The 24,111-nt window shown below is 37.8% G+C and overlaps 2 protein-coding genes across 3 annotated transcripts in view; both read right to left on the minus strand.

Moving 5' to 3' along the window:
* Window positions 1-2,094: 2,094 nt before the first annotated feature.
* LOC107554979 (B-cell CLL/lymphoma 9-like protein) lies at window positions 2,095-6,640 on the minus strand. Of its 2 annotated transcripts, none has more exons than XM_016237662.1 (3): window positions 4,932-6,640; window positions 3,537-3,794; window positions 2,095-3,365 (listed from the first exon to the last, which is right to left on the minus strand). In XM_016237662.1, the coding sequence occupies exons 1-3, from the start codon at window positions 6,583-6,585 to the stop codon at window positions 2,149-2,151; spliced, it is 3,129 nt and encodes a 1,042-aa protein (XP_016093148.1). In that variant the 5' UTR covers window positions 6,586-6,640; the 3' UTR covers window positions 2,095-2,148. The 2 variants fall into 2 exon arrangements, with proteins under 2 accessions (XP_016093148.1, XP_016093147.1); XM_016237661.1 differs by having other exon boundaries at window positions 2,095-3,368.
* A 2,961-nt stretch (window positions 6,641-9,601) lies between these two features.
* Window positions 9,602-24,111, minus strand: part of LOC107554964 (B-cell CLL/lymphoma 9-like protein) — a 46,227-nt gene continuing 31,717 nt past the window's right edge. The window contains exons 2-6 of the mRNA XM_016237648.1: window positions 22,654-22,718; window positions 19,441-19,845; window positions 9,911-10,036; window positions 9,743-9,804; window positions 9,602-9,613 (exon numbers count right to left, since the gene is read on the minus strand). Of these exons, the coding sequence (XP_016093134.1) occupies window positions 9,602-9,613; window positions 9,743-9,804; window positions 9,911-10,036; window positions 19,441-19,756 (516 nt within the window). The 5' untranslated portion in view covers window positions 19,757-19,845; window positions 22,654-22,718. The remainder of the gene's footprint in view (window positions 9,614-9,742; window positions 9,805-9,910; window positions 10,037-19,440; window positions 19,846-22,653; window positions 22,719-24,111) is intronic.

The raw sequence follows: 24,111 nt of genomic DNA on the forward strand, positions 1-24,111 counted from the left end.
GCTAAATAGTGTATATGTCTTGTTTTTAAAACAATAAATATTGCATATATGGGTGATTCTATAATTGCATGTGTATTTGGTGTCCGAAGTCATTGTTTTTTCAAATGGTTATATTTTTAATTATTTTAATAATTTGCTACTTATTGTTATGAATTACAAGATGTTACAGTTATCATAATTTATGTAAAAAGTGTCTTAAATAGCTTAAAAATCACGATTTCTTGTTGTCCGAATGAGTCAAGTGGAGTTTTTGGCAAAAAATTAAATAAAATTGTCAATTCTGTTACCGTCAAACTTTGTTACCAAGATAGAGTAACAATGCTGACAACAGTGTAACAGAATTGACAGTCCACCGGATAATTCTGTTACTTAAAGGGTCAACTCTGTTTATGAACTATTTTCACAAAAAAACGATATAATTGTTGTTTAAAATCTCATAAACGTTATTGAGATGATGCACCCTTATAATATTTCAACAACATTTCTCTCTTTTTTACTGGACATTGTATACAATACATTTTCATATTAAAAATATCTGCTCCAAGTAGACAATTCTGTGAAGACATAGGTATTTTTTTAAATAATTTTTAAGGTATGCATAGGTGAAATATTATCTCAGTTCCAAATGTTGAAATGTAAGGACTGTTTGTCTAATGGTACAAGAAGGATTTTTTCTTTTATGATTTATTGTTATTTCTACACATTGCCTAATTTGTCCGTAACAGAGTTGACAAACAACACCATTAAAAACATGTTTTTTTTTCATTCAAAGTAAAAAAGGGAAGTAACTTGTGTTTGGCAAGCACAGAATTATTAAAATTGAATATGTTTTCAATAAGATACTGGAAAGAATTTATTTTCGTGAACTTTATGAAATGCCAAATGTATCTCCAATTATAGAATCACCCATATGCACTGAATTTTTGCATCCTTTGTAGGCGTATGAGATCGTGTCTCGAGAGCGTATCATCACAATTATACTTCTTTAAAAATTGTATAATTACATGGTAACAGAGTTGAATTCTTACCTGATCTTGTTTGTATCTTGGCTCTGGGCAGAAACCTGACATGTGAGTCATTTAATTAGTTAACATGTTTGTGCTCGACTAATTGGTGGTAATGTATGTATTTATGTGATTTAAAGCTGTCTGACATTAATTTGGATGCCTACAAACATACTTTTTTATAATTATTATTACTTATTTCATAATAGTTGAAGAGGTTTGGTGTGCACAAAGTAGGAATCTGTTGATAAAGACACCTGGGGTTCAGAGATAGTTAATTAATTGCCTTAAGTAGCTGAATGACTGAATTTAGGCTTTAACTTCACAGGACAAGCTGCTGGAAAATGGATAGATGGATTTTATAGTTCCAGTATAGCTAAAATCTACATTATAGTGGGAACAAGGGAGTAAAATCAAGCATTTCTGAGCAATTTTTTTCCCTAGATAGTAAACTGGAGCCACTCCAACAAGCTTCACTCACTCATAATGTGTTCATGGTTGTAGCAATCATTTTCACAGCTAGGTTTTACTTTTTTGAGAGAAGGTTAAAAAAAATAAAAAATAAAAAGTGAGCAATCAGTGCTTGTCCGTGCAAAACTCGCTGCCACAATGCAAGAGTGTTGTAGGCGGATATTGAGGTTTATATGTTGAAGTGCAACATCTAAGGTACATCTAACACCCAAATAAGAGTAATAGTGAAAGTGATGCTTGCCTTAGCAAGCCATGATACTTATAGCCTACTTATCAGATGGTATGTAGTGTCCAGATTTATAATATTTATAATTAATCATAATTTGACTTGGGAACCATAAAACATACACATTACAAAATTTGGAACAAAAATGGTTGGTTGACTTTCAGACGGTATTGCTATGTTAAAAAAAAGAAAGAAAGCATTTTCATTGGTTACATTTGCACTATACCACTCAAAAGTTTATTATTATTTAAACATCTGGATAACGATAAAGTAATTAAATAAATATGGGAATTATGTAGTGGACAAAGTGCAATGATTTTTCCTTCATTATCCACTCTTACTTTTAAATAATAAAAAAAGAAGAAATAGAAATAAAACTAAAAACATGTCCAAATGAGAAATAGCCATTAAGCAACAAAGTGTTTACAGTTTTACAGAGAAGCCAGATTAAAAGGGCATGTTGGCCATACTTCCAGGCCCATAGCCCAATGGGCTGTTCAGGGACATGCTCCGTTGTCTAAGACTCTGGGGGCCCATCATGCCCGACTGTGAATGTGGAGGTCCCATCATAGGCCCCTGAGGGGACATGAGGACACCCTGCTGGCCAAAGTGTTCCCCAGGGAGAGCCATGCCCCGCTGCTTAGCCTGCATAATCATTAGATTCTGCTGGGCCATAAGATTATGAGGGTGCTGCTGTGGAGACAGCATGCCACGGGGAGGGTGGGATGGGTGTTGTAAGAGGTTGTTGGCCATCATGGCCTGCTGCTGATGATGGTGATGTTGCTGGAGCTGTTGTTGTGGAGACATGCCTGTCCTGCCCATCATGTGCCCTGGGTGGCATATGGGCCCCATCCCACCTCCCGATCCCATGCCCCTGGAGCCGATCTGAGGCATGCCCATACCTGGACGCATCCCACAATGTGAATGTGAGGGGTGTAGAGGCAGCTGTTGCTCAGCCATCATGTTCTGTAGGTTAGCGATATGGGGGTTGGAGGAGGGAACACTGCTATGTGGAGGTCCAGATGAGGAGAGCTGTTTAAGAAGTTGAGCAGAAGCAGCATGTGGAGGCAGCTGGCCCTGGTGTGGATTTTGCTGTGGCTGGGGCATGGCTTCACTTTTGGGGAAGTACTGCAGGGTGCTGCTGGGCTTGTCCGCAGGAATGATACTTGAAAGATCGAACTCAGGAATGCCTGTATGTGTAGGCCTGATGACCTCACTCAGGTCTGGACCATCAGCCATGGGCATGGATGGAAAAGAGTCAGGTTGGTGAGGAGGCCGCTGGTGAGACATGCCTTTGCTTAGAAGGTGCATCTGTTGGGGTGGTAAGACCTCTTCGGGGCGCTGGGGGTACTGCTGCCCCATTCCACCAATAGGGGAGTGAAGAGGTCCCTGCATGCGAGGGAATCCTCCCATGTGGTTTTGGGGATGCATTGGGGAAACATTACAAGGCCCTATTCCATCCGGAGGTCCCCCTCCACCTCCTATTATTGCTGAGGTCATTCCTGGCATTCCCATAGGGTTAGGGGATGGGAGCATAGGTCCAGAAGGATCGTGGGATAGCTGTGGGCCTCCTTGGAGAACCATTCCCATTGGACTTTGCGGACCGCTGTGAGGTCCCATTGAGGTGAGGAGCATCTGCGTAGACTGGTGATTTCCCATGTTGCCTACTGGAAAAAAGGTTACATGTAAAGATTTTAATGAAACTTCTCTTTTAGACAAAGAAAATAAGATCAAATAATATAACAGGGCATCAAACGATGATCTGAAGGAGAAAATGGTGCAGTGTTAGTTCTGGATTCTAAAACAGGTGATCAAATGCACTGTAAAATCTGTACCTGGCATGTTTATTCCAGGAAGAAGGGGTCTATCGGGTAGCATCTCATCATCCGATGTGGCGATTGTCTTGATGGCATCATGGTACAGCGGAGTGGAACTAGGCATGGCATACTTTGACATCTGAGACATTATTAGGGATAAAGGATTCTGGGAGGGAGGGACATCTGGTGAGGATGTGAAAGGCATACTAGGATTGATAGAGTTGGATGGCTGACTGATGGGTGTTGAGTTGGAACTCCTAGGTGGCAGGGACATACCTAATATAAACAACAAAAAGACAAACAAAAAACATGTAATTCATGTTAAAGCATAAATATACACAAAACCCTGAAAATCCAAAATGTTTTCATATTTCAATGAACACCTGTATCAGTACCTGTAACCAGGGTGCGAACTACGGGGGAGCTCGGCTCCCCTTAATAAGACATGGGCTCCCCTGAAAACGTGATTTGTGAAATTTTGGGGGGTCTCAAAAAATATTGACTGTGTTATTTTGACGTGCAATTTCAGTTTTGTGTAATGTGATCATCGTGGATTATTATGTGTAAAATTGCAAAAATATCATTCATTCATGCATGACTGCGATTTAAACCTAATTCACTTCAATAAAGATAACTATACATGCTATACTTTGTCATGAGCATCAAGGTGTGGGGGCGCTGCAGTGCAAATTCCACTCATGTTTAGTACATGTTAACTCAAAGATTCGTAGAAAAAATATAAACGTTGGACTCTGTGGTCGATTCTGTGTTAAGGTAAGGCATGTTATTCGCAATTATGTGTTGTGGCTGGGTTGTTATAGGTCTGCGTGACTCTCGATGTCATAGGCCTAATTGAACAGAGGAATTATGGTATTCTTCTGTAGCCTGACGACGAGTAACTTTACGTTAACCATTGTTCATGTGAACTCAAAGACAGCTTGATGCTTTGTTTATAGACTATTTGTGGGTGGCTGTTTGTTGTTTCACCTATCAATTCGTGTCGATAAAGTATAATAGGGTAAATCCTGTACAGTGACTTATCCTATATAGTGCTTGCATAACAGCTGCAAGTGTATGCACTACTTGCTTTATGTATCGTTGTAAGTCATTGTAAGCCCTCTTTTGAGGCACGTGCAAGGGCACGAACCCCCCCCCCCCCCCTTTTAAAAAAAAACAAGTGGGGACTATTTGTGGGTGGCTGTTTGTTGTTTCACCTATCAATTCGTGTCGATAAAGTATAATAGGGTAAATCCTGTATATTGATTTTTCCTATATAGTGCTAGCATAAAGCAAGTAATGTATCTATGTAAGACATTGTAAGCCCTCTGCCCCCCCCCCCCCCCCATTATAAAAAAAAACAAGTGGGCTCCCCAAAAGAACACGGTATAGTTCGAACACTGCCTGTAACTTTACCTGTATCAGTGGAGCTGCTACCTCCATTGCCTGCGACCTTGACACTAGGAGGCCCCCCAGGGCTAGGCATAGTAGTTTTGGGTGAGGCATTCCAGCCAGGTGAAGCAACAGGCATGGTTGGAGATTTAAGGTGTCCAGGGGAGCCAGACGGTGAGCGAAGACCAAGAGAAGAGCCCATTACCTGGGGGGACTTGATAGAGGTCGAAGAGGGTGTTCCAGCCCCAGAGGCTGCAGGTAGAGGAGGGTGAGTTGGACCACTCTGTGGTAGTTGGCTGGGTGATTTCAGGCCTGCTGCAGAGGGTGAAGGCATGAGGGGTGATGGCTCCTGACTAAGAGAGGGTGATTTGAGCTGGTGAGATGGGGGTATAACTGGGGAACCCATTGGGTTAACACTAATGGGCAGATCAGGAGGGTGTCGGGCACCAAGGTCTGTACCTCTTGAGCCAGGGTTCATGGGAATGTGACTAAGTCTTGAGGTGTTGCTCATGTGGGGAGGACCTGGCTGGTCTGGTCCAAACATATCAGGGCCTGGCTGCTGCATATATGAGCCATCACCCTGACTACCAGGAAAGGAGCTCTGGTTGGGAAACTGAAGAGGTCCATCTGGGCCAGGGATCATTCCTTTGTTAGCACCACCCCGGCCATTCTGTGAAGCCCTAATGCGGGAGATGTCATCAGGGTTCAACATCTCCCCAATCGGCACACCAATTCCAGGACCCCCCCTCAGCTTCTGAACCAACAACTGCTGCCCTTGTGGATTCATATTCATGCCCATATTCATACTGAGGTTACCCCCTAAAGGAGAGTCAACTATGTCTCTCATTGTGGGGCCACCATCACTGCCTACTCCACCAATAGGAGAGCCCATTATAGTCCGAGAACCAGGAAAGTCCATTGGATCACCACGGGAGGGCGGGCCTCCTCCCATTCCAGGATTGGGGAAGCCTGGTCCCCCAGTATTATCCATCATCCTAGGACCTCCAAGTCCTGCCTGCTGTTGCTGTCTGGACATTTGCTGCAAGTCCAATCTATGGAGTCTGCGGAACATCTCTTCCCGTGTTATGGGGCGATCCAAATCACCCTGAAAGGGCTGGTGAGGTCCCCCAGGCCCCCCTGGAGGATAACACCCATGAAATGGGCCTCCAGCACCCATGTTTGGAGGCATCTCGTCTAGCCAACCCATGCCTGGCCTTGGAGGTCTTTGAGGCCCTAACCCCTCCATACCTAGAAGACTTTCTGGGTAACCCCCACCCCCTGAAGGACCTCGCATCTGTCCAAGAAACCTTGGCCCTCGAGAACCTTCCTGATGCATGTCTTTTAGTTGTGAATTCCCTCCCATTCCTCCCCCTACCATTGGCCCTGGCCCCCACTGTTGATCACCAGGTTTACTATGATATGGTGGTGGGGGTCCCCTCATCAGCATTTGAGGCCCCCCAGGCATGCCCATCTCTGGCATCATGCGGAAATGCTGGGGATGTTGGTGGGGGTTCATCTCGTGTTGCCGCCTTTTTTCCTGGTAGTACTCTTCTTGTAGCTTCCTCCAAGCTAGCTGCTCTGGTGTTACACCTTCGGGTCCCAGAAGGGGCCCCATGTCTAACCCTGAGGGTGAGGAGAGGTGGTGGGAATGTGGTGGCATGACATGGTGTGGGCCCATCAGTGAGTCATCCAATCCAGGCCCACCAAGATTATGTGTCTGTGAAGTGATTCACTTGTAAACATGTATGCCCAACCATCATTTTAAGAAAAGGTAAAAAGCAATAATAATTTTTATTTATTTATCAAATACATATGAAATGTTTTATTATTATTTAAATATTACTCCTAAATATTAAAAACTGTCAGAATATTATCATTATAATGAAATATCAATCCAATAACCTAAATGTTTGTTTACTACCATAAAATCTTCCGGAAAACCACAAGGAGGAGCTAAATCCCACAGAAAACTTCCCAGACCTTCAGTTCCATTATGAACTTCTGATGGCTTAACATGCACGTCATGAATTTATGTGGGCAGATATGAAACACTGAAGATTTGTACAAAATGAAAAACAAACAGGCCATTTTCTGTCTCATGAATGTCACACAAAATGAATTTTTGAAACTTTGATTCATCTTAATGTCTTAAAAAAATGTTGATATGACTCAGGCAAAGTCAAGGTTACAGAGCGGGACATTTTCTTTAAAGGGCAATACAGAGTTTGTTAGGGGTGTTGTGTTGCGCTTGTGCAGGTAATGTTACACAACACACTTTCAGTGACGTGTCTATACACAGATAAGGAAGGCTGAGTTTACTTCACAAGAGGGGACAATAGCTTTTAAAGCTCAATGTCATACCTCTAATACCATTAAATGGCAAGTTCACAGTCAAATGCCAACAATACATTTTAAATTTATAATATTTCAACTGCTTTTTCATATACAAATGTCACTATAAGTTGTAGTTAATGCCTTAGGAACCATACTAAACCCATTCTAGTTTAGTAATAGTGAACTCGCTGGTATAGAAAAATATCATAAAAACAAAATTTACAATACAGCTGATTGTTTCCCCAAGTTTTCTTCTCTTTTATCAATAACTGTATGCCAATTGTCAGTCATCAGCAGTTGTTTTAAAGTGATATTTCACCCATGAAATTCTTTCATCATTTACTCCTGATAGTTCTCCAAACCCCCACACAAGGAGGTTTAGGCATTACATTTACAGCCTCAGTTACCATTCATTTTTATTGCATCCCTCTTTAAACTGTACAGTGAAGGTTTGAATTGTGACAAAGATAATCAATCAGATAAACTTCTCCTCTTGTGTTCCACAAAATCAAGTCATACAGGGTTTGGGTAGACATGAGTGTCCTTAAATGAAGACAAAACCTTCTTTTTGGTCGGACTATCCCTTTAAGACATTTTCTTTTCTTTTTTGGCCTATGCAGTATACTATACAGTATGCCTCCTTTGTGCTGAGAAGCTGTTTGGGTGAATCTCATGTGACCTGTCAGGAACATGCCCTAGTTATATATCACCCCAAAATCAAAAGAAAAAAACAAATATACATACATGCATATATATGTTTTTATGACAATTGATCACATTCGTACCAACTTAATTCTCTTTATAGTAATGCAGTGGTAGGTTCATACACTTTGAGACATTCAAATCTACCATGATGATGATACATACGAGAACCAATGAAATTGGAAGTGCTGTCAGCATAGATAAACTCAGCAAGTGTTGAATCCCACATCTTTAATATGATGCATTATGCACTGCTGCATTTTATACATATACCTTTATTTATTTCAGAATGTCAATTTTTTTAGCGCCATAAAAACTGATGTTTCTATGGAATGATATGAAAGCAGCAGTGCAGTTCATAACTGTTAGTAGGGCTGTTTTTTTCTCAATCCGTTTTTTGTTTGCTGTGCAAACAAGCCTTCAAATGCTTCTTTCTCAGATTCTCTCTGGTACAGAATAGCAAGTAGCGCAGGGCGTGCATACACTCCAGGATTGTGGTCAACTGACAGATGCACAACCAAACTCAGACACACACACACACAGAAATATAAGGCTTTGAAGATGACACTAAAGCAGTCTAAGAGAGTACCAGTGTGAAGTGTTGCAGTGGAAGACTAATGACTGTTTTAACATCTGATGGTTGGACAAGATTTAAATGGTGTGCATTTATAAAAGTAGTTTTGTTGGCTTGTCTATCTATCAACATTCAAACTTTAAGCTAATAAAACAAATGTTCTGGTCATGCTTTCCCAAGACAACATAATGTTTGTCTTGATGAACTTTTTATGTAGTCGTGTATTTATTCTTTGTTTGTGTGTGTATGATATAATTGTATTTATCAGATTATTGATATTTCAATATTCTTACTTTTTTTTTCTTTTCTTAATATACCTTTATTCATAATAGTCTCTTTTCACATTTCCGGGGTTCTCAGAAGTGGAAGTCGTCATGGTTGAGTAAACTGTTATAGTGGTGAACAGAAACTACAACAAATAGGGGAAGATGGGGGAAGAAGCCCCCTGGGACAAGATAACCCCACTCACCTTTAATTGTCCTCTTGACCACAGATAGTGACAAAATTCACTTCAGCATATTTATAAATTGCTTGCGCACTAATTAATGTTGACATTTCATGAGAGAAATTGTATTTGTGAGAGTAATTTCATTAGAACGGTTTTGAGGTAAATTTATCTAATTTTCTGATATTTCAAAAAGTTTATATGTGAATTTGTTCACTGTGGACTTGAAAAAAATAACTTAGATCTGAAGAAAGAAACATATATATTTTCTGAAATGTAAAGATAAAGATGGCCCCCTCAAATCGGGCCTGAAGATGTTCCCTTTCATAATTTTAATTTTTTTGCCATTACAACTAAATTGATAATTGTTTCCATTTGATTCCAATTCCTAATGTGCTGCTTATTAATAGTTAGTAAGGTAAGTGTTAAGGTTGGATTAAGATATCTAAAATATGGTCATGCAGAATAAGGCAATATATGGCAATATATTAATATGTGCTTTAAAAGTACAATATAAACAGCCAACACCCTAGTACTATGCATGCATGTTAATAGTGAGAATTGGTCCTTAAAATAAAGTGTTATCAAAAAATGTATTGATTTTGTTGGTCAGAAGAGAGAAAGATGTCCAATTTGCCATCACTCCATCAGCTGTTGTATTAAAAAACACCCATTACAGTTTTTTGTATGTAATGCCAGTATAACATAACACGAAGTATAGTGTTATAAAAAATTTTTTTTTTAAGTTTTTTAATAACTTTGTTTTTTTTTGTTTTTCACTGGATCAACAGCACTGTGTGTTTTTACGACAACTACGTCAACCAGACGTTTGTGTAAACAGTCTACAGGAAGAAACATTCATTAAGATTTATAAGACAGTATTTATGTACAGGTTCAGACTGGCAGGCTGTACTTTGTGTATGTGTGTGTGTGTGTGCGAGAACTCACGGTGAGTGGCAGAAAGGGGTTTCTCATCCTCTTCCTCAGTTTCGGCCCCTGAGCACCATTCATCACCACTGTACGGCTGCTTTCTCTCCAGCACACACCGCCGTTTGCTGCGCATCACTCCCTCTACTGGACACCATTAAGAAAAACACAAAGACACAGCTATGTAAACATATTTAGAATCAGTTACACATATTTATATAAGACAGTATGGCTTCTATCCACACTGATATAAGCCAACGCCCACAATCTGTCTCAAAAAGCCAATTTAAACCGGATAGCATTCTCACAAACTCCAGACACAGAGTACTCCCGAAATGTTTTGGCATTTAAGCGGAATGAGAGGACACACAAGGCCTCCAAAGCCTTGAAACATCCTCTATCCTTGAATACCAGACACAGTGAGGGAGAAAACAAGGGAGAGAGAGAGTGAAAATGAGAGGAAGAGAGAGAGAGCGAGCACAGCGTTAGGTTGTGGTGTCCTCGGCCTGCGTATGCAGAGATAAAGAGCTGACCTTTTCTGCATCCTCTTTTGTTCCCAGCAGACATCAGTTTACGTAAATGAGTGAGTCAGCTCTCTCTCTGGTCTACTTTCTCTTTAATCATTGGCCCTTTCCAGGTGTGGCAGTCGAGTGGTCTGAAGTGGATGGGTGACTTGCATTTCATTTGAATGCCTTTCTGTTTGCTTTTCTATCGGGTGAACAATAGAAGCAGAGAAAGAGAGAGAGAAAGTCAAGATAAAAGGAAAGGTTCCCTGATAAAGAGCTGGATAGAGACAAAGTTCTCACTTCCCCATTTCTGATCATCTCCACCATTATTTATTTTAACCAAAACTAAAAGTAGAATCAAGCATTCCTCCAAAAACCAAAAACGTTGATGACTTGACAGTCCATCATTGCTATTATGATTTAAAAAAATAAATAAAATATAATAATAATAATATATAAATAAAAAATAAATATATATAAATAAATAATATATAATAATAATAATAATAATTAAATGAAATAATGAAAATAATATGCATTTATGCAATAACAATTACAATTTTGTAATAATTGATAATTTTTACATTTTAAAAATATTAAAAAATTAAATAAAAATAAAACTAACAAAGTTCATCATTATTATTGTGGGGGGAAAAAAAGATTTTTCGGAAGTATTTTTCCTTTGAATTAACATGATAAAATATTTTAGTGTACTCCAATAAATAGTCATACTAGAGCTGTCAAACGATTAATCGCATCCATAATAAAAGTTTTTGTTTACATAATATGTGTGTATATTTATTAAGTATATATAAATACAAACGCACGCATGCATATATTTAAGAAAAATATATGTTATGTTTATATATTACATATATTTATATATAATATAACAATATAAATATATAAATGCACATACATGTAAAAATTTTCAATATATATACAGTACAGTATGTGTGTGTATTTATATATATATATATATATACATACACATAATAAATACACAGTACACACACATATATTATGTAAACTTTTATTTTGGATGCGATTAATCTCGATTAATCGTTTGACAGCACTAATTTAAACTTTTTAAATTCAGAAAAAAATGACCTTTTCAAAGGGAATTTTTCTGACCCCGTTAGCAGATATTTGTTCTTGTTTTAAGCATAAACTCATTTCATTTAGATACATTTCTCAGAAAACAAGACTTCATATCTTCATTTTGCATCTCAGGTAAATGTATCTTGCCTTAAGGAAGCTAGATATTTGTACTAGAAAACAAGACAAACAATACTGAGATATACATTTTTTGCAATGCATGCAACATTAACTTCTTGACTTTACGAATTTACGACTTTCTGCTCTGATTCAAGACATGTTTAAGGAAAGGTGAATTAAGACTTACATTATTATTATGATTTTAAAAAAGTGTACTCTAATAAAGAATAATATTTAAAATGTAAAAATATTTAAACATTTTTAAAACTAATAAAGTTGTTAATATCATTTTTTCCAATAATTTATAAAAAAGATCAATTCTATTTTCAACTATAATAACCCCACCTTCTAACTTCCAGACAGGTGTGAGTGTTTGTGTGAAAGAGTGAGAGTGTGTATGCACACACAAAAGAGCTTCAGTGCTATTACAGGAAGCCCAGATGACTCAGTTTCTCAAAATCACTCTATTGCCCCGTTATTTCCCCTGATCTCTCTCTCTAATACACACATGGCATACACAAAGCACCAGGCAAATGGAAATAAAATAAGAACTGCACAATGAATCAAACAAAAAGAAATGGCACACACACAGTGAAAAGAAAAACACGCCTCCGCAATCCAAGAAGAGAAGACCTGTTATTGCCTTTTATATTGGACAGAAGCAGTTTGGCTGAATCTCACAAGTCTTGTCAGCAACACGCTCTGGGCATATTTCAACCCAAATCAAAAGAAAGAATAAGGAGGTATATTTTGCAAAGATAATATGCATTTTTATGACAATTACGCACATTCTCACCATGTACAGTTGTCATTATTGTAATTTAGTCGTGCAAGTCTCATTCACTTGCACACATTCAAATCTACCGCGCTGTCAGTGACGGTCACAATTCCAAGGAGCATGAGTTGATTCTTGCATCTTTGATATGATACGTTATGCACTGCTGCATTTAATATCTAACTTTCTCCTTCCAGAATGTTCATTTTCTGTGGCATAAAACCTGGTTAACAATAACATGGACTGACACTGAACAGCATCTTATCTGTAGTGGCATTCATAACTGTTACTAGGGCAACCAGAACTAGAAATGCAGACTAGCATCCGATCTGTATAGCAACTGCTGACATGCAGCAAAAAAACGTCATTGGTGGTGTGAACAGCTCTTCAATGATGACAATTTTAATTTTGGTGAAGGATTCCTTCCATGACGCTCCTGGCAAACCTTTTTAATTTATCACATTTAATTATTACGGAACATCGTAAGAACCATTTACATTTTTTAAACATTTAAATAATTATATTTTATGCATTCATTTTACGCATTTTTATTTTTGCAACAATGAAATAGAATAACATAGACCTACTGATAAAAAGTTTGTTCACTTACATTACTTTCAAATTTATATTATTAACAAAAAAGTGAATAATTAGTTTTTACTTTTAATAGGATACATGGAAAAAGAAGAAAAAAATATGTGTGTGTGTGTGTGTGTGTGTAACATAGTAGTAGGCCTATGTTTTGTAATGCCTTTTTAGCACTCTATAGCAAAAAATGTATTTATGAAAATTAATGAAAATGCAATGATCACTATTAATAATAATGGAAAAAAAGTAAAACATCCACACCAATTACAACAATGAGAATTTGGGGGAAAACTGTACTTAACTGTCTTGAAAATAATAATAAAAACAAATCTCAGTGGTCTTAAAGTTCTTCCTGCAAAATATAATAATTATATAGTTATTTTTTTACTTTGGTGTTGGTGTGAAACATGACACGGACTTGTTTTTTTCAGAATCACTAAACCACATAAGGGAACTTTGTGTGTGCGTGTGTGTGTGCGTGCAGTAAGGGACCTGTTGACATTAAGGAACTTGTTGCATAGAGTCTCCCTCCCCCTCAGTCTCTCCACCCCGCTCTATTCTACTTCTTGTCTGAGCGTGGAGTCTCTCTCAACCCCCGCTTAATTAGTGAGTGACACACACAGCAGGACAACCAACAGGAAAACACAAGCACTTGCACATTTGGCGCTGTTCCAGGAGCATAACATCTGATACACACATATAAGCATGCACGCGCGCACACGCACACACACACACATGCTCAGAAAGGTCAGGGCATTTTTGGGTTGCTGAAAACAGTGTTTCCAGTTGAAAGGGGAATTCCAGAAGTGTGGCCTTTTTTAGATTGTTGATCGAGAGATACAGTGATACATGAGTAAAGTGAGTTTGGTTGTGCACTACATATTGCGTATCACATGTGTATGTATGAATGTGTGTGTGTGTGTGCATGTGTGTTATGCAAGTCTCCCATAGGCTGAGTTTTAATTATTGGCATAAAGTCTGGTCCACGTTACTGCATATTCTGGCCACTCAGACAGAAAAAGACCATCTAAACAAGCGATTTTTCATTCTAAGCATGAGCATGAAGCATGACCCTCTTTCTAAAATAGGAAGTCGTTTAAAATAATAAGCATAATATTATAATTAAATTATTAAAGCCAAAACTAATTATTAAAATATGATTTCGATAATATTGACTGTCAATATCCGAATCAATATCAGAGTCTCACAAACGAATATCTAGGGATGGGCGATATCTTATCGTTTGCGATATACCGGTAAAAATTCTCCCCACGGATAATAATATGAATTTATGCAATAATCTCCTTCCTGTAATAATAACGATAAAGTCTAGTTGTTGACATATTTCTGTGCAAGAGCGCCCTCCGGCTTCCAGTATGAATTAAACAGTCTTTACATTACGTGTGAACTCATTAATGCTCACCCTATTTTGGGTAAAAATAGGAAAGATAATACTTTTCTTAAAAGAAACAGGATTCCCTGAATTATCTTCATTGATATCGTTATTGTAATAAATACCAGAAATATCGTGATATATTTTAAAGCCCATATCGCCCATCCCTACTAATATCTGATATATCAACAAATTGAAATCTGTGAGCAAGCTAAAGTGGAAAAAGTAACCAAAAATGCAAACTCTTTAAAGGCAGGGTGGGTGACATTTTTTCTTATGCTGGTTCTGCTGGAATCTCTTCACATCCCGACAGGAATCAGTTAAGTGGTCTAAATGTGGATGGCGTAGGACCATAAAATGTTTGTCCAATCAAATTCCTTGGTCCGAGGACTACGATAGGCTGTCCTACCTGCCAGTCAACATATGTATTTGCATACCTCCACGCGACCTGCTTGCGCAGACATTATTTGTCATCAGCGCGTTCCATTGCAGACCGAGCGAGAATGGAAAGCGTTATTATTGTTATATTATGCGCTGTGTACTGTAATATTTTCTCACCGGTGAATGAGACATGAGGTAATCTGACAACGCTGCATTCAACCCAACGCCATCTCTCAAGTAGAGACCTGCACTCCCGCGGGAGGACCGCGGGACCAGCGGGACCCAACGCAACAGGGTGCGGTGCGGGACAACTCTTGATGGGCGAGTGCGGGTGCGGGCGGGAAGAGACTCGTGTGTGTGTGTGTGTGTGTGCGGGATGCGGGAGAATAAAATGATTTGCGGGACTCCCGCAAAATAGAAATGATCTAAACATAAAGTGTTTAAAACATATAAATTGTAATTTATCTGTTGCACAAAAGCAAAAAGAACAACTAATATTAACATTAAAATGATTGACATGCGCAAACTAGGCATAGTTTCTATTTACAACACGTGTTTAAAAGGTTGCGCAATGTAGCCAATCACAGACTCAGCTGTTGATTTCTGGAACGCAATGGCCAATCAGAGGTGATTAAGTAAGAATCTACTCACCACAGTGCTGAAATTGCGTGCTCACTATTTTGCACTTTACATGACTGCATTTGTTGTTGCTAGGAGGAGGCACCGCAGAGAAAAGAGAGCGTGGTAGAAGAGAAAGGATTTTTTCCACGCATATTAATTTACTTGGAAAGCCAAAAGAACACATTATACGAATCGGAACATATCCTTACTCTAATTTGCACTGCGCTTGGTAGATTTCATTGGTCATTATGGAAATGAGATGTTGTGTCTGTGTTCTTTAATTTGTGCATTGTCAGTAAATTTCCACGCACATTGGCGCCATTTTGGAATAGCGCTCTCGCATTTATTTGCCAAGTTTAGTATTATTATCTGTGTTGTGCTGCCTAATATGTCTGTGGAAACCATGACACACTAGGATTAAAAATGTGGGGTAAGATTTTTTTCTTCTTCTTTTATTAAATTAATAATATTATTTATTTTAGGACGCATTAAATAGTCCCAATAAAATAAAACAAAATAAATTTATAATTTTACAAAAGTTTCCACAAAAATTTTACTGCGCAAAAAACAGTTTTTAACATTGATAATAAAAAGAACCATTATAAATCATTGAGCATGAGTAATTGAGCAGAAAATAGTATAAATATTACAACAACGTCAGAAGGATCATGTGACACTGAAGATCAGCTTCGTCATCACAGTAATTTCTTTCACTTTCAAAGTCATCACTTTACATTTTAAAATGTATTAAAATAGAAAAAACCAGGGAGGAGGTACAGCACCTGGCCGCATGGTGCACTGACAACAACCTGCTCCTTAACACCAGTAAGACAAAGGAGCTTATTGTGGACTTCAGGAAGAAGAAAGGAAACGCGCATGACCCCATCCACATTAGTGGGACAGCTGTTGAACGTGTCTCCAGCTTCAAGTTCCTGGGAACCCACATCTCGGAGGACCTGTCCTGGACCACAAACACCTCCAGCCTGGTCAAGAAGGCTCACCAGCGCCTCTTCTTCCTTAGGACACTGAAGAAGAACCAGTTGTCTTCAGCCATCCCGGTGAACTTCTACCGCTGTGCAATCGAGAACATCCTTTCCAGTTGTATCACAGTCTGGTATGGGAACTGCTCAGTTGCTGACCGCAAGGCACAGCAGTGGTGGTGAAAACCGCCCAACGCATCACAGGGACACCACTTGCTTTTCTGCTTATAGTGTACATAAACTTATTACATAATCCATCTGTATAGTATGTTCATAGTACACATATCTGTATATCATGCTGATAGTATTTAAAAATCTGTAAATTATGTCCATAGTACTGCCTTATCTGTATATTTATTGTACATTTGTAACATATTGGAGACACTGTATATCCTGTACTTACTGCTTATTGCACTTCTGGTTAGATGCTAACTGCATTCCGTTGCCTTGTACCTTACATGTGCAATGACAATAAAGTTGAATTGAATCTAATCTAAAAAAGTTCTTTTAAATTGTGATCATATTTCACAATATTACAGTTTTCACTGTATTTTTGATCAAGTAAATGCAGCTTTGGACCAAACCTTTGACCAGTACTGTACTTAACAAAAAAAAATTGCAATATTGTAACTGATTATATTTTAAAATGCTCAATCAGATCAGATTAGTTACTTTTTATACAATACATGTTCACATATTATTTACACAATGGCAGTAAATTATTGATAAGGTATTGATTTGCTCTAATACTTCTATTTTCTCTCTTAAATCTTCCTTCCTAAAAAAAAAAAAATCCTGCACACACCAGCCACTAGTCAGCTGTAATTACTCAGAAAATGGCGAGGCCACACAATTAGTTTAATTTGATATTTTTATGATTGAATTAATTATTAGCTTTCATCACCTCACGAACCCCCGCAGGTCTTTCCCAGTTTGGGAAATGTTGATAATGGATGGAAACATTTTAGGTCAAAAGTAATCTAAAAGTATTAAGTAATCAAGTAGTCAGAATACATTACTAATATGTGTAATCTGTAAAGCTAGTTGTACATTTGTAACATATTGGAGACACTGTATATCCTGTACTTACTGCTTATTGCACTTCTGGTTAGATGCTAACTGCATTCCGTTGCCTTGTACCTTACATGTGCAATGACAATAAAGTTGAATCGAATCTAATCTAAAAAAGTTCTTTTAAATTGTGATCATATTTCACAATATTACAGTTTTCACTGTATTTTTGATCAAGTAAATGCAGCTTTGGACCAAACCTTTGACCAGTACTGTACTTAACAAAAAAAAAATTGCAATATTGTAACTGATTATATTTTAAAATGCTCATAATCAGATCAGATTAGTTACTTTTTATACAATACATGTTCACATATTATTTACACAATGGCAGTAAATTATTGATAAGGTATTGATTTGCTCTAATACTTCTATTTTCTCTCTTAAATCTTCCTTCCTAAAAAAAAAAAAATCCTGCACACACCAGCCACTAGTCAGCTGTAATTACTCAGAAAATGGCGAGGCCACACAATTAGTTTAATTTGATATTTTTATGATTGAATTAATTATTAGCTTTCATCACCTCACGAACCCCCGCAGGTCTTTCCCAGTTTGGGAAATGTTGATAATGGATGGAAACATTTTAGGTCAAAAGTAATCTAAAAGTATTAAGTAATCAAGTAGTCAGAATACATTACTAATATGTGTAATCTGTAAAGCTACTCAGACAGATTGGATCTGATGTTTTGAGAAAGCTCATGCTATTTTGTGTTTAAAGCATCAGATAGTCAGTCTACGGACTGTGGGCGGCCCGTGGACAGTCGGTCTAAGGATGAGAGCAGCATTACGCCTACCTTTGGCATCTGGCTCCAAAACAGGGGTGAGTGACTCTCTTTGGTCTCCCGTGTCCATGGAGACACTCCTTTCCCTCTTTGCCTTGGTCTTCATTATCCCACCAACTCCACCGCCTGTTTGGTTGAGGCTCTTCAGTCCAGGGTTGCCAGGAGAAATCTGGTTGGATTTGACTCCATGGTTCCCAGACCCACTGCCCTTTGACCCTTGGTTGCCAGCAGGTCCTTGCTGCTGCTCTTGGTTTACATTGGGGAGCTGTGATTGGGCCCCGCTTGTCACTTGCTTGCCATGATTGGATAGTTTATTTTCAGAGTGCATTTGATTGGCTGGTGATGGAGAGGAAACTGAGGGGGTTGGGTTGCAGCAATATGTTGTGTCTGTCTGTCAGTGAGACTGCAAACAGACAGCTGAAAAGAGAAAGAAAGAGAGACATGAAAGAGAGTGAGAGTTTGTCTTGCACGTTTCTAGTAGTAGTATAGAGTCAATTTTACTCACTTCATATCAGACGCACACAGTAGGACTGGGAGGTATAACAGTTCATATTAAAAAACATTGTTAAACTCATGTGCAGTTGTGTATATACTGGCTATTTTACAATGGATGTATTATGAATGTAGCGTTAAACTTATGAAGGCTCTATTTTATAATATTAGTCTTACTAGTCTTTTGGTTTTAACTCAAAAATGTCCCAATCTTATTTCTTGGTGAAAATGATTAACTTTCAAAACTTAAACCAAATTTGCTGTGTTAGTCAAAAATATGTATTACCACATGGCTGTTTAATATTTAAAAATACTACTAACTTTTTTCTCTCTTAAATCTTCCTTCCTAAAAAAAAAAAAAATCCTGCACACACCAGCCACTAGTCAGCTGTAATTACTCAGAAAATGGCGAGGCCACACAATTAGTTTCATTTGATATTTTTATGATTGAATTAATTATTAGCTTTCATCACCTCACGAACCCCCGCAGGTCTTTCCCAGTTTGGGAAATGTTGATAATGGATGGAAACATTTTAGGTCAAAAGTAATCTAAAAGTATTAAGTAATCAAGTAGTCAGAATACATTACTAATATGTGTAATCTGTAAAGCTACTCAGACAGATTGGATCTGATGTTTTGAGAAAGCTCATGCTATTTTGTGTTTAAAGCATCAGATAGTCAGTCTACGGACTGTGGGCGGCCCGTGGACAGTCGGTCTAAGGATGAGAGCAGCATTACGCCTACCTTTGGCATCTGGCTCCAAAACAGGGGTGAGTGACTCTCTTTGGTCTCCCGTGTCCATGGAGACACTCCTTTCCCTCTTTGCCTTGGTCTTCATTATCCCACCAACTCCACCGCCTGTTTGGTTGAGGCTCTTCAGTCCAGGGTTGCCAGGAGAAATCTGGTTGGATTTGACTCCATGGTTCCCAGACCCACTGCCCTTTGACCCTTGGTTGCCAGCAGGTCCTTGCTGCTGCGCTTGGTTTACATTGGGGAGCTGTGATTGGGCCCCGCTTGTCACTTGCTTGCCATGATTGGATAGTTTATTTTCAGAGTGCATTTGATTGGCTGGTGATGGAGAGGAAACTGAGGGGGTTGGGTTGCAGCAATATGTTGTGTCTGTCTGTCAGTGAGACTGCAAACAGACAGCTGAAAAGAGAAAGAAAGAGAGACATGAAAGAGAGTGAGAGTTTGTCTTGCACGTTTCTAGTAGTAGTATAGAGTCAATTTTACTCACTTCATATCAGACGCACACAGTAGGACTGGGAGGTATAACAGTTCATATTAAAAAACATTGTTAAACTCATGTGCAGTTGTGTATATACTGGCTATTTTACAATGGATGTATTATGAATGTAGCGTTAAACTTATGAAGGCTCTATTTTATAATATTAGTCTTACTAGTCTTTTGGTTTTAACTCAAAAATGTCCCAATCTTATTTCTTGGTGAAAATGATTAACTTTCAAAACTTAAACCAAATTTGCTGTGTTAGTCAAAAATATGTATTACCACATGGCTGTTTAATATTTAAAAATACTACTAATAATAATAATTATTAACAAACAATTGTTTGTTGTTGTTGAATGTCATGCCATATAACTATATTGTGATATATATACAATTACCATGATATAAAATTACTTACAGTAATATATATATGATTTGGTTCTAACCCTCCACCAATCACATCCAAGGAATCAAAATGATCATTTAATACAGCCATAAAATAACACTGTTTTTCAAAGTTATATATGAATATATAATTGTAAGTCTGAATATATCACTAAATCTTAATATAAGAATGTAAATTGTGAATATATAGTTACAAATCTGAAAATATCAATGTAAAGAGTATGTATTTATAATTCTGAATATATAAATGTAAATAATTAACGTATAGTTATAATTCTGACTGTATAACTGTAAATCTCGAATATATAAAGTTATAATTCTCAATATATTCTGTAAATGTAAATTTATACATTACATAATTTATATAAATGTAATATATTTATAAACCCTAAATATAAAACTGCAAATCTGAATAGAAATGGTCTACATCTCATATTATAAGACATGTTAATAGACATTAATGTTTTTATTTTTATAAAAACAGTATGCCTATACATCTTGTATACATGAATCAATGCAAATATTGTACTATATAAATTATTGTAATAATTATTACTTATTTTAAATGTCTCAATTAAATCACTGTTTGTAGACAGATTGTTGATCATTTCACTAGCCCGGTTGAATTGTGTAGAAGAGCTAGATATTTACACTATCACTGACTGTGAGGAACTTCCAGCACTACAGTCAGCCTTTTTAGGGTGTGTTCACACTTGTAGTTTGGTTCATTTGGTCCGGACCAAAAAAGGAAAATGATACATTTGGTCCTGGTCCGCTTAGGTTCGCTGTCAAAAATGCCAATGTGAATGTTAAGGACACTGAACCTTAAGGCATAGTGATACGTTCACAATATGATTGGCCGGCTTGAATGACGAATATATCGTGACGGAACTCACCGAACACCCCACACAAAAGGTGCGTTAGACTTAAAGGGTTAGTTCACCCAAAAATTAAAATTAGGCTGTGTTTTACTCACCCCAGAGGCATCCTAGGTGCATATGACTCTCTTCTTTCAGACGAATCCAGGCGGAGTTATATAAAAAAAAAAAAAAAAAAAACGGAAGCAGTTCCGGGCGGATGACGTATGAGGTCAGCGTTGCGCATGCGCAGTCTCGTGAAAACCAACATTTGTTTACAGGATCAAATGAAGCAAAGTTTCTTTACATTAGCGAAGGAAAACCAGTCTCCTCTTGGCTTATATCGAAATCCTCTGACATTCTTCTTTACAAATCCTCATTTTGTACTTCTAATAAGTGACCGTTGTTTTGTTTTGATCTTTCTACTGCGTTTCTGCGTGCGTCCCTTCTGAGCGGCACATGCGCAAAGCCGATCTCATACGTCATTCACCCAGAACTGCTTCCGTTTACAACAGTGAGCGCAAGCTACATTAAAGTGATTATTACGTTTTGAATATGGATATTTTTCTTACAAAAACGCATCGATTCGCTACAGGAGGACTTTGTTCACCCCCCGGAGCTGTGTGAGACACTTTTTTTTTTTATGGATGAGGGCTTTTTATTTAACTTCTTTTGGACTGAAGCACTGCAACACCCACTGACTGCAATGATAGAGCTTGGAATAGCCAGGACAATTTTTAATATAACTCCAACTGGATTCGTCTGAAAGAAGAAAGTCATATACACCTAGGATGCCTCGGGGGTGAGTAAAACACAGCCTAATTTTCATTTTTGGGTGAACTAACCCTTTAACGTTAAAGCTTGAAGATGAACACACCTAATGCCGTCTGCTGGACTAAGCGCGCTCATTCTTGTGTGTACATATAACTTTATTTTCACCACCTGCAAACTCACAAGGAGCTCATAAAAGGCACTTTACCTCATCATTGCTCCACGTTTGCCCTCATTTTGTTTTGGTTACACCGCGTCATCAAATCATGTCGCATAGCGTCGCATCTTGTCATTGCTTCCTGTTTTTGGTTCGTTTAGAAGTATTTGGTCCTTGTTGCGTTCATATATCATTCGAACCGCACCAGAGTTCGTTTGGAAGCAAACTGAGACGCATCTTTTCAGTGGTCTCGGCCCACTTGTTTGGTGCGCACCAGGGTTTGGATGGCAACGCTCTCACTTACTCAAACGAACCGCAACTAACAGAGCAATCGCACCAGGGTTCATTTTAATCGAACCAAACATGACAAGTGTGAACGCACCCTTAAAGTAGAGAAACCGCATCAGGAGCTCAAAGAGTAGAGAAATTCTTGTATTATAAATGTAAATGACCTTGTACGTGTTTAGAACAGACACAATCTCAGGACACCGAAGGCTGGTTTGCAGGGGATGTTGCAGGTTTGCTGTGGATTTACGCACCTCACTGGGATGAAGGTCCAACAAGCAAGTGCATTCCGACGTCGCCTCACTGCATGCGCACTGATCTGTAACACACACCACAGAGATTTAATTATGCTTTCATTTAATTCCATTATGACTCATTATCACACAAAAACATTAAAAATAATGAGATATTTTAGCATAATGACTAGAGAGAAACGACAGCCTTTGAAAGAGAGAGAGACTTTTGGACAAGTGTAACTGTCCCTTTAAGAAGGAGGCTGCAAATGATGTTTGGACACGGTGATGCCCAAGAAGTGAGTTTCCCGTTTAATTTGCTCGACCCACAGTGAGCAGAAACCACAAAAACTCCCCACCTTCAACAATAATATTTTTCATCAAACAGTTCTTATTTTCACTCTCTCTCTATTTATTGTTTCCCACTCCCTCGTCTTGTTCATACAGCCATGCACATATCAATGTTTGCAAATGAATAAGAGGCATTTACATATTTCCTAAAGATCCTAAAGGGCTCTGATCTCATCTGACTAAATTAACCTCTAGCATAAACCCATTTACCATTTACAGTCTTTCACTTCTGACAATGGACTGATGACTCATCTTGCACTCAGAGGTGGGTCCATTTTTGTCCAATCAAATGCTTTCTAGTTTAGAAAGAGAAAATCCCACCCTAAAAAAAAAAAAAAAAAAAAAAAAAAAAAGAGACAAGCCCTTTGATATGCCACCAACTTTTAATTGTGATTTATTTATTTATTTTTTGATAGAAAATTATGATTTCTATTTTTTATTTTATTATTTTTTAAAGGTTTGCTGTGCTTTTTTGTAGGGATACACAATAAAGCCAAAAGTTTGTGATTATCTATCAATATGACTTTAAAATATAACAATAACAAATTGTTAGTAGTAGCAGTAGTAGTAATAGTAGTAATAATAACAACAACATTAACTACTATTATTATTATTATTATTATTATTATTATACTAACAATTTGTTAGTTATATTTCATTTAGTAATAATATTTATTTAATTATATAATAATACAACTAATAATAATATTAATAACAATAATGATTTATTTTACATTTTCTGTCCTTTTATTTTAATAATTAAACCATCAAACTTTTATTTTGACAGACAACTGCAAGTAGCCCTTATAGCTTCCCTTTTGTTGACAAGAGTTTCTCACTACAAGTATGGGTGCATGTTGCATTCCTAAATGCATGTTAGTAACCCAAACTCGGAGCAGATGCAGGGATGGAGTTCTGAACCACTCTGAGACGCTACAGTGGAGCATAACTTGCTCACGTGTAAATGAACACAGTACCAAGCTTCACTATGAAACATGCAGCACATATTTAATTAAATCGCAGTTTGATTGCAATTTGATAATCACTCTAAGCCATTACGCGATTTTGATGAATCATGCAGCCCTAACATCAAGACAGAAAAAAAAATGCATTCATCAAACCCCTTCA

Source organism: Sinocyclocheilus grahami, unplaced genomic scaffold (genome assembly GCF_001515645.1).
Source record: "Sinocyclocheilus grahami isolate Dianchi unplaced genomic scaffold, SAMN03320097.WGS_v1.1 scaffold521.1, whole genome shotgun sequence".
Classification (NCBI taxonomy): domain Eukaryota; kingdom Metazoa; phylum Chordata; class Actinopteri; order Cypriniformes; family Cyprinidae; genus Sinocyclocheilus; species Sinocyclocheilus grahami.

Bases quoted from the DNA above. Each gene is read 5' to 3' on its own strand.
- LOC107554979 (XM_016237661.1), bottom strand. From the start codon at position 6,585: ATGGGCCCACACCATGTCATGCCACCACATTCCCACCACCTCTCCTCA. The intron at 3,795-4,931 runs GTAAAGTTACAG...TGTTTATATTAG, and splicing joins TAGCAGCTCCACTGATACAG to GTATGTCCCTGCCACCTAGG. The intron at 3,369-3,536 runs GTACAGATTTTA...CCTTTTTTCCAG, and splicing joins TCCTGGAATAAACATGCCAG to TAGGCAACATGGGAAATCAC.